This window comes from Nerophis lumbriciformis, linkage group LG12 (genome assembly GCF_033978685.3).
Source record: "Nerophis lumbriciformis linkage group LG12, RoL_Nlum_v2.1, whole genome shotgun sequence".
In the NCBI taxonomy this organism is placed as follows: domain Eukaryota; kingdom Metazoa; phylum Chordata; class Actinopteri; order Syngnathiformes; family Syngnathidae; genus Nerophis; species Nerophis lumbriciformis.
Window position 1 is genome coordinate 28492053 of NC_084559.2, and position 19598 is coordinate 28511650.

Consider the following 19598-nt stretch of genomic DNA (forward strand, 5'->3'; position numbering starts at 1 on the left):
TATAGTATACTATATATATATATATATAGTATAGTATATATATTTATATATACACAGAGAAAATATCAAAAGTGTCAAAACAATTATTACTGATCAATTTCCTTTGTGAAGCTGAAAAAGTTTTTTTTTTCTTTCTATTAATTCAGGGCTGCATCTTAAATTATGGAATTGTGCTTGAATTGTAATCTTAAACATCCACATCTTCACTTTTACTATTGACATGAATAAAATACAGCAATTTACTGTTTTCGATTGGCGTTTTGTGTGTATTTGCAAGCAGTGTAATTGGAAATGATGACGCTGCATGAAAGCAGTATAACTGGAAATGACGCTGCAAAATTTTTGGAACAAGTTTAGTCAAGTGCATGGAAGCCGTACGGCTGCAGGGCATACATGGGTGCGCTTGATTTGCTCACTCAAGTCAGAGCTTTTGATGTAGTTAACGGAAGTGCGGGCCTTCAGTCTATTTTACAACCATCCCGAACATGTTTAATCAATGTGTTGAATGACCAGAAACAGAGACTTGCACCAATGTATTGTCATAGTTTATACGCCAACAAAGGCAGACAAGCCCCGCTTCCCCGCGCTGTCCACGGACACATGACACCACCACCATGGCTGTAGCCATTAGCAACGCGAGTTTCCTGCCCAGCCAGCGTTGCCAGGCGTACGGTAACTACGGTATATGTGCAATTATTCCACCCACGTACGCTCAATAAGTGACTAAAATCATACTTGACCCCTCCAACATTAGCAAACATAAACATGATACATTCGTCACTGCACCTACTGATGCAATGTGTTTAGTGTTTTTCTTACTGCCAGTGGGGGCACTGTTTTGAGGCCGCTTTTGTCCAACGGTGCTGTTTATTTAAAGGTAAAACTGCATTATTGAGTACACAATACACGGTCTGTGGGGATGTTACTAAAATCAATTGGTCTTGAGCAATTTTAAATCGGCAATGTCCTTCAAAACTACATGCGTTAACGCTTCCGGTACGATAATGTGTCATTTCCCGTCTGGCAGTGCAGTTGCCGGCGGCTGAAAGCAAGCGTCATTACACGCCTCCGACAAGGAAGGGCGCATCCCGGATAGGATAGCGAGCTAGCTGGCTAGCTCAACGCTGCATCACCATGACAGTTAACCTCAGCAAAAACGGCACTGCTTTAACAGCGGCGTATAAAGAAGTCGTTAATGAAAAATCCGACACCAACTGGTAAGCAGGAGCATTAACACGCTACAGCTGTAAGGGGGACATTACGTCCGCAATCTCGTTTGGCTAGCAAAGACTACTATAGAGCACTTTAGTCGTCAAAGTAACGGGAAGTTGTCCGCTGTGTTGAGCACATATTTACTTTTGCTATTTGCGTTAGGTTACTTTGTCAACAATGGTGTGGTTTTGCCGTATAATAAGTCAAATTCGACGATAAAGGGTAGGCTAGGCTGAGTTAATCACACCTTTTTAGTAGTATATTTCTCCACTTAACATTTTGTAAATTTGCTTTTGGGTGTTGCCTTTTGTTTTATTTTGAAAAATGAAATATTTGACTCTTTTTTTAGAACCCGCTACCAACTTCCTGTTGCACAGTTTGGCGTCGTTGTCAACCTGACGTGCACGTGAACGTCAGCGTTTTTACTAGTTTTAAACAGTGATTCGATTCGATTCACACTTTGTGGTTGCCGATACGATTCAGAGACCATATTCTTATTATTTTTTTAGAACGATACGGTACGAAATGATTCAGTGAGTTGATAAAAGCCGATAAATGCTTTAAAATGTAATATCGAAAATTATCGGTATCGTTTTTTTATTATCGGTATTGTTTTTTTGTTTTTGTTTGTTTTTTTATTTAATCAACATAAAAAACACAAGATACACTTATAGTGCACCAACCCCAAAAAAAACTCATTCACACTCATTCACACAAAAGGGTATAGCTCGGTTGGTAGAGCAGCCGTGCCAGCAACTTGAGGGTTGCAGGTTCGATCCCCGCATCCGCCATCCTAGTTACTGCCGTTGTGTCCTTGGGCAAGACACTTTACCCACCTGCTCCCAGTGCCACCCACACTGGTTTAAATGTCACTTAGATATTGGGTTTCACTATGTAAAGCGCTTTGAGTCACTAGAGAAAAGCGCTATATAAATATAATTCACTTCACTTCACTTCTTTCTGTTATTAATATTCTGGTTCCTACATTATATATCAATACAGTCTGCAAGGGATACATGATTGTGCGTGCTGCTGGTCCACTAATAGTACTAACCTTTAACAGTTAATTTTACTCATTTTCATTAATTACTAGTTTCTATGTAACTGTTTTTATATTGTTTTACTTTCTTTTTTATTCAAGGAAATGTTTTTAATTTATTTATCTTATTTTATTTTTTTATTTTTTTTAAAAAGGACCTTATCGGCCGATACATGCTTTAAAATGTAATATCGGAAATTATCGGCATTGTTTTTTTTATTATCGGTATCGTTTTTTTGTTTTTGTTTGTTTTTTTATTAAATCAACATAAAAAAACACAAGATACACTTACAATTAGTGCACCAACCCCAAAAAAAACTCCCTCCCCCATTCACACAAAAGGGTTGTTTCTTTCTGTTATTAATATGCTGGTTCCTACATTATATATCAATATATATCAATACAGTCTGCAAGGGATACATGATTGTGCGTGCTGCTGGTCCACTAATAGTACTAACCGTTAACAGTTAATTTTACTCATTTTCATTAATTACTAGTTTAAATGCACCCTGTCAAAGTGGAGGCACGTAAATAAGACCACCCACAAAACGGCGCATCCGGAAGCGACTGTCAGAAATCGGCTCGAAGATGATATATAAAACATCATTTATGCAACAGTTTGACCAAAGGAGCACCATTACATGTTATGTAGACCACAAGGAAGTCTCTTACATTTAGAAGAAAAAAAAAATCATAATGTGACTCCTTTTAATGCGCCCTATAATCTGGTGCGCCTAATATATGGAAACAGATTAAAAGTAGACCGTTCATCGGCAGTGCGCCTTCTAATCTGGTGCGCCCTATGGTCCGGAAAATACAGTATATTTGCCGGGTCAAATTATTGAATATTTGTTATTGGTCGACTTCAAAGTAATGCACTTTCCGGTACAGTTTCTTGAATTTTGATTTGTTGAAAATTTTATTGATCACAAATACTTCATTTGTTGTCTTTTGTGTTATTTTTTTAATGAATTAAGTAACGTTTATACAATATAGAATGTGAGATATAACAGGATAATGCATACATTTATCATTTGTTTTCAAAACGGTTACAAAAAAGTGGCACCCCAAAAATTTAATGTGGGACCCCATTTTTATGACTTGATGGGATCCCCATTTTGAAGATTCCTAACGCCAACACTGAGACTGCATTGCAAATGAGAATCAATTTGTCAAAAGAAAACAAGATATACCAACTGGACAGCAAAGTTATCATAATCAGCTAGTTTTTAAATGCCACATTAAGAAATACAATTTTACCATCAAACAATTAACATTTTATTAACACACACAAAAGTACGGAATTCCCACGAACCGGGAATTAGTACCCATCCCCAAGTGGGAAGTGAGATTTACACAACATACTATCATCGCACAGCCACGCTCGCAGCCATCTGTAGCGCACCACGTGTAAATCTGCTTGATCTTGTCCAATGTCTTATCCAAAATTGTGGGTAGATGATCTATCTGACTGTCCGTTCTTGCATCATCTCGGCAGCAGATGGCTTCATTCTGACAGGAAGTAACAGGCTGTCCACATACCTCCAACTCATTACATGACATAAGAACTGTAACTGGGCACCATAAGGCACATGCACAACATGTACCACTAGTTAAATATGTGGGAAGAGTCGGCGCTGCCACCATTTCACACTCCCATGATGCATTGGACCTGCATTTGCACTGTGGGACGCCATACAGCACACAGCCTGAGTCAGTTATGTGTTTGTTTATTGTGGTACTTGGCTCCTATCCTATTGGTACATGTAGTTTTTAAAGGGGAACATTATAAAAATTTCAGAAGGGTTAAAACCATTAAAAATCAGTTCCCAGTGGCCTATTATATTTTTCAAAGTTTTTTTCAAAATTTTACCCATCACGCAATATCCCTAAAAAAAGCTTCAAAGTGCCTGATTTTAACCATCGTTATATACCGGTACACCCGTCCATTTTCCTGTGACGTCACGTAGTGAAGCCAACACAAACAAACATGGCAGAAAGAACAGCAAGCTATAGCGACATTAGCTCGGATTCAGACTCTGATTTCAGCGGCTTAAGCGATTCAACAGATTACGCATGTATTGAAACGGATGGTTATAGTGTGGAGGCAGGTAGCGAAAACGAAATTGAAGAAGAAACTGAAGCTATTGAGCCATATCGGTTTGAACCGTATGCAAGCGAAACCGACGAAAACGACACAACAGCCAGCGACACGGGAGAAAGCGAGGACGAATTCGGCGATCGCCTTCTAACCAACGATTGGTATGTGTTGGTTTGGCATTAAAGGAAACCAACAACTATGAACTAGGTTTACAGCATATGAAATACATTTGGCAACAACATGCACTTTGAGAGTGCAGACAGCCCAATTTTCATCAATTAATATATTCTGTAGACATACCCTCATCCGCGCTCTTTTCCTGAAAGCTGATCTGTCCAGTTTTGGAGTTGATGTCAGCAGGCCAGGGAAGCTAGGGTCGATAGGGGGTTTAGCTCGCTCGTCTGCGGGAACAAACTGCCGCCATTGCTTGCCGTGCTACCGAGGTCCTTTGTCCCTGAATTGCTCACACACTCCGGCATATTCAATGGGGGTCTGGCGGCAGATTTCTTTGACTTTATCGTTGGAAATGCATCTGCTTTGAGTGTCGCAGGATATCCACACATTCTTGCCATCTCTGTCGTAGCATAGCTTTCGTCGGTAAAGTGTGCGGAACAAACGTCCAATTTCTTGCCACTTTCGCATCTTTGGGCCACTGGTGCAACTTGAATCCGTCCCTGTTCGTGTTGTTACACCCTCCGACAACACACCGACGAGGCATGATGTCTCCAAGGTACGGAAAACAGTCGAAAAAACAGAAAATAACAGAGCTGATTTGACTCGGTGTTTGAGAAAATGGCGGATTGCTTCCCGATGTGACGCCATGTTGGGACGTCATCGCTCCGAGAGCGAATAATAGAAAGGCGTTTAATTCGCCAAAATTCACCCATTTAGAGTTTGGAAAAAAATATATGGTCTTTTTTCTGCAACATCAAGGTATATATTGACGCTTACATAGGTCTGGTGATAATGTTCCCCTTTAAGTAATGTACATGCAGGAGAAACATACAACAAACTTGGCGACAACTTGATTTTGGAGGCGTAGAAACAGCACTTAACAGCTAATTGCAACATCATCTCCTCAGGGTCTTGTTCACCTATGAGGGAAACAGTAATGACATCCGCCTGGCAGATAAGGGAGGTGAGTATCCGTTTTTATGTTGTCATCGCTTTCCTATTAAATCAACACATTATCAACTTTGTGCTGAAATGTCTCTGTCAGCGTGCAACCGCTGTGCTGGAAGATCAGCACAAAGGATCCGCTTGCCTCTGCTGTCTCAACCATCATTTGCAAAGGGAAAAAATGTTCCCGGTTGCACAACCAACCACAGCAGCCATTTGACTATTCCCACAATGTTTGTGTATCAGACGGAGGGCTGGAGGAGCTGGTGGAGGAGCTAAACAGTGGAAAAATAATGTACGCTTTCTGCCGGGTCCAGGATCCAAACTCTGGTCTGCCTAAATATGTCCTCATCAATTGGGTCAGTGCGGTACTCCCACCATTTTTCCTGTCCTGTACACAAACCTGTCATGGCAAATCACTTCTCTGTGTCTTAGACTGGGGAAGGAGTGAATGATTCCAGGAAAGGACTTTGTGCGAATCATGTGAGCTCCATGGCAAATTTTCTTAAGGTAATGCTGCGCTTATTTAAATATACATCTGCTTGTGTTTAAAACTTGCTGAGTTCAACCTTTCGAGGGGCGTCTGTGGAAAAAGACTGTGTCATATATTTCATAGAACAAGCGCTTGGATGGATAAGACCAGCGACTATTTGTTTAATATTAAATTGCGCTTATGCATTTCAGGGGGCCCACGTCACAGTAAACGCCCGTGCCGAAGAGGATGTAGAACCTGAGGTGATCATGCAGAAGGTGGCCAAAGCCTCAGGAGCCAACTACAGTTTCCACAAAGAAGCCTCCAGCCGCTTCCAGGACAGCGGCCCTCAGGGTCCCGTGGTACTGTATATGCTTCCATCTCCACTAACCTCTCTGCACCATGCCAGCATGTTCACACTTAAACACATTTAATTGTGTTAGTCAATTTAATGGGCGTCAATATTCCACAAGACTGCTTTGCTGATTTTGTGATGAAAAAAAACAATTGTCAATTTATTTATCATGTATCAAAAAGATTGTGTTGGAGGCCACCTGGCCTTATAGAGTAGAAAGGGGTTACCGTTTGCAGGCTACATTGACTGCAGGAGAAATTAAAGAAGTGTAAAGTTTGGTTTGATTTTAAAATAAGCAATTAGGGTTGCAGCTATCAATTATTTTGGTAATCTACACTGCAAAAACTGAAATCTAAGTAAGATTAAATATCTCAAATAAGGGGGATATTTGCTTATTTTCTGTATATTAAGATAATTCTTCTCACGAAGCAGATTTTATGTTAGTGTTTTACTTGTTTTAAGGGTTTTGGTCCTAAATGATCTCAGTAAGATATTACAGCTTGTTGCTGAGATTTGATGACCTATATTGAGTAAAACATGCTTGAAACTAGAATATCAACTGTTGCAAAGCTGTGTCATCAACACTCACTAGTATAAAACTAATTTTTAAAAAGTAATAATTTCTTATTTCAAGCATGAAAAAAAAAAATCATGACTTTGACACAATTGTGTCTCATAATTAAAACAGATGACAGCCAAATGGACTTTGCCGTTTTATTTTCAATGAAACAATAGAACATACGTACCCGTATAGTAGTACAGTTGTTATTAGTGAGAATATACTTATTTTAAGGTATTTTTGGGTTCATTGAGGTTAGCTAATTTTACTTGTTTTGGAAAGTCTTGACAAGCCAAATTTTCTTGTTCTATTGGCAGATAATTTTGCTTAGTTCAAATAAAATACCCCTAATTTTTGTATTTTTTATTCTTGTTTTTAAACACTAGCTTTTTGCAGTGTATCGATTACTGTTACAGTTACAGGTGTGTGCACCTGTATTTGAAAACATTTAGCTCATATCTGTCTGGTGCGCCTTTTGAGTGTGCGTCTTTCTACTTTATTAATTACGCACAGTGTTTGAAAGTGTAGTCGGTGGAATAGTCTCCCTTTTGGAATAAGGTTTAGGTGGTCATCACAAATGTGTACTGTATTCTGATATGTGTTCAGTTAAACTTGATAACAGAATAGGTTGCATTCCAATGTGTTTTTTCCTTTTTTCACTCACGTTAGTTGTGCTTGTTCTAGGGTTCTGTGTACCAGAAGACCAACGCTATGTCAGAAATCAGGAAGACCAACAAGGATACATTCTGGGCACAGGCAGAGGTACTGTTGCTCATCAGGTGTTCACCTACAACCTATTGTATCAGAGATGTGTTTAGACAACAGTATTGTAATACTGCATAAAATACATCATGGCTCAGATTGCATTTGTTTGCCCTTTTAACAAGAATTGTCGTTCCCAGAACAGGAATAATTTGTCCATGTCTTTTCTTTTGGCTTCCAGAAAGAGGAGGAGAGACGTCGCTTGGAGGAGAGGCGCAAGGCGGAGGAGGAGCGCCAGCACCTGGAGAAAGAGCGTAAAGACCGGGAAGTCAAGGAGACAGTACAGAGGGACAAACGGGACAAAGAGAGGGCTGTTCAAATTGAGCAACAGAAGTAAGGAGAAACCCAGTGAGAGAATTGATTGTTTTTTCAAATCCAAATGGGCCTAATTTAAAACGGTTGTTGTGTTACAGGAAGTACCAGCAGAAGCAGGAGGCGGAGAGCCGAGAGCAACAGAAACAACGCAGGGTGAGTCTCAGCCTGCTCTTATTTTAGGCAATAAATGCTCTTGGATGTGAAAAAAGGAACCGAACCAAAATTTCAACTGGATGACCGCAGCAGTTAATCTTTTATATGTTCTAGTGCAGGGGCGTCACACTCATTTTTCCGTGGGCCACATTGCAATTACGGTAGCCCTCAAAGTGTCGTTTCATGATATTATTACACAATTTACCAGCAAACTGACAGAAAACTGGCTTTGGAATCACAAGTCAAAATGACAAGAAGATATTAAAGTTCAACTAGTTTAGAATTCATTTCAAAAAGGGTTCCAATAACAAAAAAAATATTGGAATAGCTTGTAGCATTAAATAATATCGAGTTGCATTTGTATGCGATACATTTGTTTTTCTGTCAAGATTGAAATGCATTTATCAAGAAAGATGAAATGCTTTATTGACACACAGGATTGGCCAAGGTATGGATTTGGACAGTTCCGATCCCTGTTCCTCGTTTCAATTCTGGTTCCCAGTGATTCTCGATTTCGTTCTTTTAAGAAGCAGTGTCAAAAGTGTACATACATTTCTCACGAGGCTATTTTCAAGTAGTATTTAAATTAGAGTTGTACGGTATACCGGTATATATTAATTCAAAATATGCTGCCTTTGAAAAATACCTTTTTGCAAATTACATTTTTTTCATGCCATGACAGCGCGCTGTGGTGATATTGCTGGTAATATCAGCCGAGGCGCATGTTAGTCAACATACACACACACAACACTTGCAAGCAGATACAGCATGAAGACAGTAGAGTAAGAATGGACGTATTTTTACTTTAAAACTAACTCTGCTTGCGGTTCTTTAAAACATTGCTTGGTAGCTAGGTAGTAGCTAACATCCGTCCACAGTGTTTTAGCTACCGGTACTTCTAAATCACTAAACCACGCCTCAAATAAACTACCTTTTTTACAAGTATCATCCTGCATAAGACGAGGACCTGCTAAACATGCTTCACTACACACGGTAGCTAACCGCTCACAGCAAAATGTAAACAAATGTGGGGGTCGATACAAATATCGACTGTTAACGATAACAAGAGCAGGAGCCGTATCTCGTCGATACTACAATGATTACACTGATATTTTTTATCATTTCAAAACTTTTGTCTTTATTTTTTAATTTTTTATAAAGTCAGGAAATATGTCCCTTGACATGGGAGAACTTAAAGTATGACCAATGTATGACCCTGTGACTACTTGCATTGGATCAATAACCAAATGTGTAGTATCAACCAAAACTTAAATAAAGTATCCGAACAACAGCAGAATAAGTGCTTATTGCATTTTAAAAGAAGTGTAGATAGAACATGTTAAAACAGAAAGTAACCAGATATTAACAATAAATGAACAAGTAGATTAATGCATGCCTGCTTCTGCTTGCTTGTAACATGTTTAGCCTCGTCCTCCAGTGATTATAATCAAACTAATTTTCATTGAAGGCCACATTACAGCACTAGCTGCTCTCAGAGGGCCGCATGTAACAATTGATTTTCAATATATCATCGCCTAATGATATTATTACGCAATTTGAGATGGCGACTTGTCCAGGGTGTGTACCCTGCCTTCTGCCCGAATGCTGCTGAGATAGGCTCCAGCACCCCCGCGACACCAAAAGGGACAAGCGGTAGAAAATGGATGGATGGATGGAATTGCTTATGCATTTGATTATTGATTTTTTTAATGTTTTACAAAATGGTTAACTTGCTTTGAAATCATAAACAGATATATATTTTTTTTATCTTGACAAATTTTGGGGGGAATATAAGTTAATATTATGTTTTTTTCCGTGAACAGATATTAAAGTTTAAAAGACATGCCATTTTACACAGTACCGTATTTTTCGGACAATAAGTCGCAGTTTTTTTCATAGTTTGGCCGGGGGTGCGACTTATACTCAGTAGCGACTTATGTGTGAAATTATTAACACATTACCGTAAAATATTAAATAATATTATTTAGCTCATTCACGTAAGAGACTAGACGTATAAGATGTCATGGGATTTAGCGATTAGGAGTGACAGATTGTTTGGTAAACGTATAGCATGTTCTATATGTTATAGTTATTTGAATGACTCTTACCATAGTATGTTACGTTAACATAGCAGGCACGTTCTCAGTTGGTTATTTATGCCTCATATAACATACACTTATTCAGCCTGTTGTTCACTACTCTTTATTTATTTTAAATTTCCTTTCAAATGTCTATTCTTGGTGTTGGGTTTTATCAAATAAATTTCCCCAAAAAATGCGACTTATACTCCAGTGCGACTTGTATGTGTTTTTTTCCTTCTTTACCATGCATTTTCGGCCGGTGCGACTTATACTCCGGAGCGACTTATAGTCCGAAAAATACGGTACATGCAATTTTTCTGTCAAAAAAGCCTAATTTGTTTAGTTAGAAAAATTAAGTGCTTTATTTATGCACATTATTTTCATGCTTTCGCGGTCCACATAAAACAATGTGACAGGCCATATCTGGCCCTCGGGCCATGAATTTGACACACGTGCCTGAAAAAGACACGTGTTTTTTTTACCTCATTGGAGAATTATTGACTTAAGGGAGCAATTGCACACAGTGTATGGAGATAGATATGAGATCTATTGAATGTGCATCAGAAATAGAAATCGATGTTTAAAAATTTGGACAGTTTAACAAGCATCGGATTGTAAGACTCATCGATGGTCATTGCCCAACCTTTGTCGCACATCATTTGCATGCTTTCACAGGCCACATAAAATGGCGGGCCAGATGTGATCCCCAGGGTTAGGGTTTGACACCTGTGTTCAAGTTGTTAAATTTCCAACAGTAGTGTATTCATTGTGTGCGGACTACTGTTTAAAAGTGATTTTAGTCGGTGCTACCAAAAACATGCTATTTTTTTGTGTGTAGCTTTTTTGCTAATGTGTGGTGTTTGTCAGAAAGTACGAGAAGCACTTTTGCGCGCTTGTATGTATCCCCTCATTCTCACAGCTCAGTTGTGTACAGCTGCATGTCTACATATACACACAACTCTGCACTTGTCCAGTGTAATAGACGCCATACAGCGGCTACAACATAACATTAGGGAAAGGGCGAGGACACAAACTTAGTCACGTTGGTACATCACACAAGGTTAGCATATTCACAAAAAAAAAGATAAAACTTACAGCTTTCACATCTGTAGCTGGCTGACAGATAGCTGACATAGCTCCAGGCTTTATTTTAAGATGTTTAGCGAAGCCTCTCTTTTTTGGGGGGGCTAACAAAGTTGTCCTCTGTTAAGGAGTGGGCGTTTACATGGGCTAGGTTCATCGAGCTACGGCCGTGTCAGAGGCCATATGTCCGTGAGGAAGGAGGTTATACCCTTTTATTATATATATATAAATATATATATATATATATATATATATAAATATAAATAATAATGTCCTCGAGGAAGGAAGTTATACCCTTTTATTATATATATATATATATATATATATATATATATATATATATATATATATTAGGGGTGTGGGAAAAAATCGATTAGAATTCAAATCGCCATTTTCACGTTGTACGATTCAGTATCGATTCTCATTTTTCAAAAATCGATTTAATTTTTAATTTTTGTTATTTTTTTTATTTTTTATTAATCAATCCAACAAAACAATACACAGCAATACCATAACAATGCAATCCAATTCAAAAACCAAACCCGACTCAGCAACACTCAGAACAGCAATAAACAGAGCAATTGAGAGGAGACACAAACACGACACAGAACAATCCAAAAGTAGTGAAACAAAAATGAATATTATCAACAACAGTATCAATATTAGTTACAATTTCAACATAGTAGTGATTAAAAATCCCTCATTGACATTATCATTAGACATTTATAAAAAAAAAAATAAAAAAATAAAAAAAAATGAACAGTAGTGTCACAGTGGCTTACACTTGCACTGTGTCCAATATTTTCACAAAGATAAAATAAGTCATATTTTTGGTTCATTTAATAGTTAAAACAAACTTACATTATTGCAATCAGTTGATAAAACATTGTCCTTTACAATTATAAAAGCTTTTTACAAAAATCTACTACTCTGCTTGCTGGGGTAGATCCTATGTATTGAATGAATAGAGAATCGTTTTGAATCGGAAAAATAGCGTTTTTGAATCGAGAATCGCGTTGAATCGAAAATATCGATTTATAATCGAATCGTGACCCCAAGAATCGATATTGAATCGAATCGTGGGACACCCAAAGATTTGCAGCCCTAATATAAATAAATAAATAAATATGTATGTATGTATGTATGTGTATATATGTGTATGTATATATATATATATATATATATATATATATATATATATATATATATATATATATATATATATATATAGATAGATAGATAGATAGATAGATAGATACTCAAAAAAACTCACCCCACTGGGGTGAGTTTTTCCTTGCCCGTATGTGGGCTTTGTACCGAGGATGTCGTTGTGGCTTGTGCAGCCCTTTGAGACACTTGTGATTTAGGGCTATATAAATAAAGATTGATTGATTGATTGATAGATAGATGTATGTATATATTACATATGTTATATTTTATATTGCTACTACGGTACATTTTTCGTCTATTTTACACCTGCATTATCCTTTCCATCCTTTGTAACTGAGCTACTGTGTGGAACAATTTCCCTTGTGGATCTTTAAAGTTTGTCTAAGTCTTTATGACACCATGATCCTTAAAAATCACAAGTGAGGGAGTTAATCCATTTTTTTTTTCATTTGGTGGTCAAAAACAATCTCAAGGACACTGATTATTGGATCAGCATAATAAAAAGGCACCTTGGTGTGACCCAGTCCTAGAACAACCATTTCTTGCATTGTATATTTGTTTTTGGTTTGTTACAAATTTGTGGGGGGGGGAATGGTCTTGTTACGCAACACACAAATGTCCACTGAAGGGGACTTTGTAACTAAGTCCGTGCAATTTGTGCATGGGCTTTCATGCAAATATCAGTAGAGTCAACATGAATGTCGCCACCATCAGGAGGAGCAGGAAGAGAACCAGGCAGACCAGAAGAATGCGGTCAGGCGAGATGAATCAGGGGAAAAAGCCAACGTGAGTCGCCCCTTGCCTCAAAAGTGCTCTCTTCTGTGTTTATCTTTCAAGGGGGCTTTTCTCACTACTACTTCCTTCTTGTGGAACAAATATATGTATAGTGGAACCTCTGCTTCCCTCTACTATTTTCTTCAAACAACAATAATATGTTACTGGGTATTGACTTTTATTAAGGAAGTGTATTGATTATGCGGCTATATAAAACCTTTAGTGACTGTACAGGCAATGTTTTAAGTAATTGAGGCATCTGAAAAATCAGTGTAAACATATGTCCACTATCGGAAAAAGAGAACTCAACTTTGTCATATTGTACTGAGCAGCCAGGACAAAGGATCTGTGTACCACCTTACAAAAAAGTCACTTCCCTAGCCCTCATATTTTTACTTTGGCTTATCATTACTTGTGTTGGCATTTGTAGTATGAGTCAAAGAAAAGGCCAAGCACACACAAGCCAAGGTAAGCCATTGAAACATGCCGACATCTCGCTTTTTGAGATGCACAACAACTTTCTAAGTCCTCGTTTGTTTCAACCAGTTTATGGTTTTGAGATGTTCCACTGTAAATGTATTGTTTTATTGTTTATTGTCTTAATAGCCATGTTTCTCTTTAGGAGGCAGCCTCTCTCATCTCTCAGCGAGCTATGAACCCCAGAGAGATGTTCAAGCAGAGAGAGAGGGGAATAACTCCCGACGAGTCAAATGTGCCCTCTGGTGCCCCCGCGAGCGCCCAACCAGGTATCCTCACCGTATACGCCGCCGTTGCTTTAAATGTCAGTCACTCCTTCTTTTCCACTCTCTAGTAGTGGAGGCTTCTACCTGTGTTCTTTTGTAGAGCTCTTACCTGTCCATGATTACGTGTCTGTCTCCATCATGTCTCCTTCTTTTTTTTCTCCTGCACTTGTGCATGATTGGGATGTCCCCACTCAGGGCGTCTGCAAAGCCCTTTTCTTTCTAAGCCAACGTACCAACCTGAGCAGGCCAGCTCTCCTCAGCGCCAAGCTTCCCCTGTGCCGGCAGGCTCCGCGTCCCCTGTCCATGCTGCAGGTGTGAGCTTACACACACACACACACACACACACACACACACACACACACACACACACACACCATACTCAAGCTCCTTGCTTTTTAGTTGCTTTTTATTTCTGTCATTGCTCATGTCATCGTTGTACAATCAACTTCCCATTGTGCGTTTCAATCAATCTGGACATTTTTGTTGGCCATCAATGCCCTCATGTCTGTTACTGGTGGTGGGTTCCATCCTGTGTGAGCTTCTGAGTGTCCATGCATGTCTGTGCTTGTGTTTTTGGGGGATAAGAACCAGATGTGGATGATGGACAGTCCAGGTGTGAGTATGACGCGCAGGAGGCGGCCCCTGAGTTTGAAGCGCAGGAGGCGGCCCCTGAGTTTGAAGCGCAGGAGGCGGCTCCTAAATATGAAGCGCAGGGGGCGGCCCCTGAGTATGAAGTGCAGGAGGCGGCCCCTGAGGAGCACTTGAAAGGTGGGGCACCAGCTGTAGTCTTCACCACTAAACCGTGCCTCTCATTGGCTTTATAAACATTTGTCAATCGCACTTCCTCTCATGAGCCTCTCTGGCAGTTGTTAGGATCTGCTGCCATCTTGTGGTAGACACACATAACAAAAAATATTTGCTTACCTTTTTGAACAGAGGAGATGCCAGCTGCCACTGTCTGTGCCGAGGACCCTGTATATGAAGAGCCTGCTCAGGTCTTTATATATTTTCAGCAAAAAAAGTGTATTATGAAGGCCATGACCTCATTCAGTTATCCTGTAGGTTGAAGAGAAGAACTCCGAGGTGACTGCTAACGAGTCGACCGAGAAAAGCATCTCTGCTCGGGCCTTGTACGACTACCAGGCTGGTAGGCTGCAATTCTCATTTCATTTTGCCCATCTTGGGACAAATGCTGCCTTTGCTGTATTTCTTTTTTAATTGCATAAAAAACATTTAGAATTTTGTTTTTTATTTATTTTTATTTTTTTACTTTTTTTGCTCAGATCGCTTATTTTCGGACTATAAGTCACAGTTTTTTTCATAGTTTGGCCGGGCTCCAGTGCGACTTGTTTGTTTTTTTCCTTTTTTATTACGCATTTTCGGCAGGTGCGACTTATACGTCGAAAAATACGGTAATTTGAGCGAGGATGAAAAATTTGTGGATGAGGAAAGTGAGAGTGAAGGACTAGAGGGCAGTGGGAGCGATTCAGATAGGGAAGATGCTGTGAGAGGCGGGTGGGACCTGATATTCAGCTGGGAATGACTAAAACAGTAAATAAACACAAGACATATATATACTCTATTAGCCACAACACAACCAGGCCTATATTTAATATGCCAGAAATTAATCGCGCATAAGAAACACCTCCCCCCTCCCGTCCATATAACCCGCCAATACAACTCAAACACCTGCACAACACACTCAATCCCACAGCCTAAAGTACCGTTCCCCTCCCCAAAGTTCATACAGCACATATATTTCCCCAAAGTTACGTACGTGACATGCATATAGCGGCATGCACGTACGGGCAAGCGATCAAATGTTTGGAAGCCGCAGCTGCATGCGTACTCACGGTACCGCGTCTGCGCATCCAACTCAAAGTCCTCCTGGTAAGAGTCTCTGTTGTCCCAGTTCTCCACAGGCCAATGGTAAAGCTTGGCTGTCATATTTCGGGAATGTAAACAATGAAACACCGGCTGTGTTTGTGTTGCTGCAGCCACCGGCCGCAATACACTGCTTCCCACCTACAGCTTTCTTCTTTGCTGTCTCCATTGTTCATTGAACAAATTGCAAAAGATTCACCAACACAGATGTCCAGAATATTGTGGAATTTTGCAATGAAAACAGACGACTTAATAGCTGGCCACCATGCTGTCCCAAAATGTCCTCTACAATCCGTGACGTCACGTGCCAGCGTCATCATACCGAGACGTTTTCAGCAGGATATTCCGCGCGGAATTTAAAATTGCACTTTAGTAAGCTAACCCGGCCGTATTGGCATGTGTTGCAATGTTAAGATTTGGTCGGTAGTAGTGGTTTTCAGTAGGCCTTTAAGAGAGTTCACTCGGGGCATCGGGTTTAGCACCCGGCAGCGTTTGTTCCCGAAGCGAAAATACAATTAAATGGAGTGAGCCCTCCTGTCATCTGCTATCTTTGTCAAGAGGAGGTGGAGTTGCAATCATATACACACTCCATGTCCAAGTCAGTCTTGATATTTAGTCAACATTGGTCAGACGTAGGCCCTGTGATGAGGTGGCGACTTGTTCAGGGTGTACACCGCCTTCCGCCTGTGTGCAGCTGGGATAGGCTCCAGCACCCCCGCGACCCCATAATGGACAAGCAGTAGAAAATAGATGGATGGATGGATGGTCAGATGTAGTGTTTATTTGTAGCAGTCAGTCATGTTTTACCGGTGTGGCGCCACAGTGAGGTAAATAACAGGAATGTTCTCATGATGTCGATTGGGGAGTTGTTCTCAACATCCACTAATTACACATTTTCCTACTTTTTTGTCCTTTGCCAATCACACCAATGTTGTTTGGCTTTAAAGATAATGAAAAACTCATTTTAAAGAAAGAAAGAAAACACTGAAAAGTCTTAATTTTTTTATTCCCCAGCCGACGACACTGAGATTTCCTTCGATCCCGATGATATCATCACAGGCATCGAGATGATAGACGAGGGATGGTGGAGAGGTTACGGCCCCGACGGCCATTTTGGAATGTTCCCAGCCAACTATGTGGAGCTGGTGTGAGCCTGCACACGTCTCGAGATCACACAGGGAACTTCCCGCATGACGGACCAACGAATGGACAGCAAACTTGGGCCAGAACATTTCAAATTGATGATCATTTCAAGCCAGCTCCATGTACGTGTTTTAAAAAAGGTAAACCACCCCTTATCACTTTACCTCTAAATGTGACTAGAGCCTTTTTTTTGATACCTGAAACAATTGTCAGCATAAACTGTTCTTCCGGTCCTCATCCCATTCAAAGTGACTTATCAGTCAGGTATTATTTTATTCTTGTCGTAGCAACATCAGCATCTCCTGTGTGATCCAGGAAAACATATTCAAAGATGGCGGTACTAATTGAACTTAATCCTATATATTTTGTTTATTGTTGACTTTTTTTTTTCACATGACCAAATGTCCCTTTGATGTGACTGACCTTAGATCATGTATGCATTTCAAACTGTTTCAGACTGGTTGAAGTGAATATTTAAAGAAAAAAAAAAAAGACATTTTATGCTCTCCTTTGGGTGGTTGACTGTTTTGATGTGAGGTGGTGCTGACTGAATACCCAATTACCTTGGTATGCGCGTGTCCTTTCCTTTCAATCATCTTTTCTAATACGAGCTATGAGACGAAAATGTTTAAATCAGGATGTTTTTTCATGCACTTAAGCCTAAATTATTCATCCAAATTTTGAGTTAAAGTGAATTGTATTTGTTTGATATCTTGCTTTTTTTAAAACCACATTCTCAATACAGACCTAATCAATGTCCTGGAGAAATGTAATAATGTTTTAGTATATGCTAGAAGTTACCTGGATCATTTTAGAATACATTTTCAAAATGGAAAAAGTGTTTTTTTCCTTATTTCAACTTCGTACATCTAAAAGATACATGTTCATATAATGAAAAAAAATCACTTTAACCCTAAATTTGCACTGCATGAATCATTTTAGGCTTATCTGTAGATGTTTCGTTGCTGTAATGAGGCCAGTTCTGACTAGGGGGAACAAAAAAAAAAAAAGCCTTCTGTGACATTTTAGAAGATCACAAAATGTATTTGATTTTGGAACAACATTGTAGCGTATGAAAGTATGATTAGCAATCTGTTGACCAAAAGAAACCAAATTTGGACTATAGCATTGTTTATCATGAAAAGAGTCTATTGTGATGCATCCTTTGTAATAAAACAAATAAATACACTTTGTGGTCATATCTTTTCACATTTAGATTACCACAAAAATAAAAGGGATTTTCAGAAGTTTAACAGGAACCCAGCTGTTTAGATAAAACCTCTTCAATCAGCTTCCTGGAATGAGATACGACCCGGGGACTTTACACAGCAGTGAATTGGTTTCATTTCACTTGAAAAACACTCGTTACGTCTACTACCTGCTTTGAAGTACTTGAATACGACATAACGAGCGTGTGCCTGTTTCCATGTCATGGTGTTTTCCACACATCCTCATGTTGATGGACTGGCAGTATATGTGTATGAGAACGCTGCACATTTCCAACACTTACTCTACAACATAAACTTTCAACCTATTTCTTGCAAATGAATCTCACACCACATGCACCCGCGTGGTGCTCAAGTGCCCTGCATGAGAAATGTGCCCTTTCTGCTGGTGCCCATTTTTTTCCCATTCATTAAATCCGTGGTTCCACCTCAGAAAACACCACCACAATGTCCAACATTAAATTACATTTAAGTATTTTTATTCAAACAAGGCAGATGTTTTATTTACAAGTATATTTAATAGTTTGGCCATTGAAACAATACACAGTTTGAACAGTAACACTGTGTTTGAATATAGGAAAATAAAACACTGTACTTTAATCAAGGGATTATTCGGTGTACCACAGTTTAACAATCACTGCATTAAAGTATTAACGCTTCTATAGCGAGTCTACTGACGTAAGTTAGAACCATACGCGACTTAGTATTAGAAATGGCAACACCGGAGGATGCATGTGCATGTATGAGCTAGTCTGCCCCACAAGAGGATAGAGAAAAAATGTGTTCATTGACTACAACCTCAGACTACAATGGCGAACTCGCGCAAAACTCTTCTGGTTAACTTCTACCAAATATGGAGATATCCAATGTTGTCACAAATTTGGCAAATTCCAAACGGCTCGTTGGGAGGAAGTATGAAGGAAAGCCAGATTGTTTTATAAATATCTCTGTCATGCTTCCATTTCATTTCAAATTTGCAGGTCTTCTGCAGAGTCCAAAGACACAACAGCAGGTACCAATAGGTAAGAAAAGTTGGTTTTGTATAATAGGTCCTCTTTAAGAAAAACTGTTTGCTTTCTTGGTTCCACTTGGGTAACTCAGTGATGGGTAAGCTACTTGGAAAATGTAGTAAGCTCAGCTACAAGTTACTCTCCATTAAATGTAGCTAAGCTAAAGGGGAAGCTATACGGAAAAAGCTGCATTTAACCGCATTTTTATCTACGGCCCCAAATGTATAATATCAATGTTAATGTAACAGAGTGTACAAATGGACCCAATAAGGGTCCGTTACTATTAAATATCTATCATTTAGCTGGGGACACCCTACAACTACCTCTAGGGGCCCCCACACCTCATTGTTTGTATTTATTTAGTTTGCCTTTTCTTTGGCCCACCTCTATAATGGTA

The 19598-nt window shown here is 39.3% G+C and overlaps 1 protein-coding gene across 7 annotated transcripts; it reads left to right on the forward strand.

Moving 5' to 3' along the window:
• The first annotated feature begins 1029 nt into the window (after positions 1 to 1029).
• On the forward strand, positions 1030 to 18153 carry dbnlb (drebrin-like b). 7 transcript variants are annotated; one of them, XM_061986231.1, is made up of 15 exons: positions 1032 to 1217; positions 5435 to 5490; positions 5718 to 5830; positions 5907 to 5981; positions 6156 to 6305; positions 7542 to 7619; positions 7801 to 7952; positions 8033 to 8087; positions 13136 to 13207; positions 13818 to 13941; positions 14134 to 14250; positions 14524 to 14706; positions 14875 to 14933; positions 15001 to 15085; positions 16837 to 18153. In XM_061986231.1, the coding sequence occupies exons 1-15, from the start codon at positions 1135 to 1137 to the stop codon at positions 16971 to 16973; spliced, it is 1539 nt and encodes a 512-aa protein (XP_061842215.1). In that variant the 5' UTR covers positions 1032 to 1134; the 3' UTR covers positions 16974 to 18153. The 7 variants fall into 7 exon arrangements, with proteins under 7 accessions (XP_061842220.1, XP_061842216.1, XP_072770439.1 ...); XM_061986232.1 differs by lacking the exon at positions 13136 to 13207 and having other exon boundaries at positions 1031 to 1217; XM_061986233.1 differs by lacking the exon at positions 14134 to 14250.
• The last annotated feature ends 1445 nt before the right edge of the window (positions 18154 to 19598 follow it).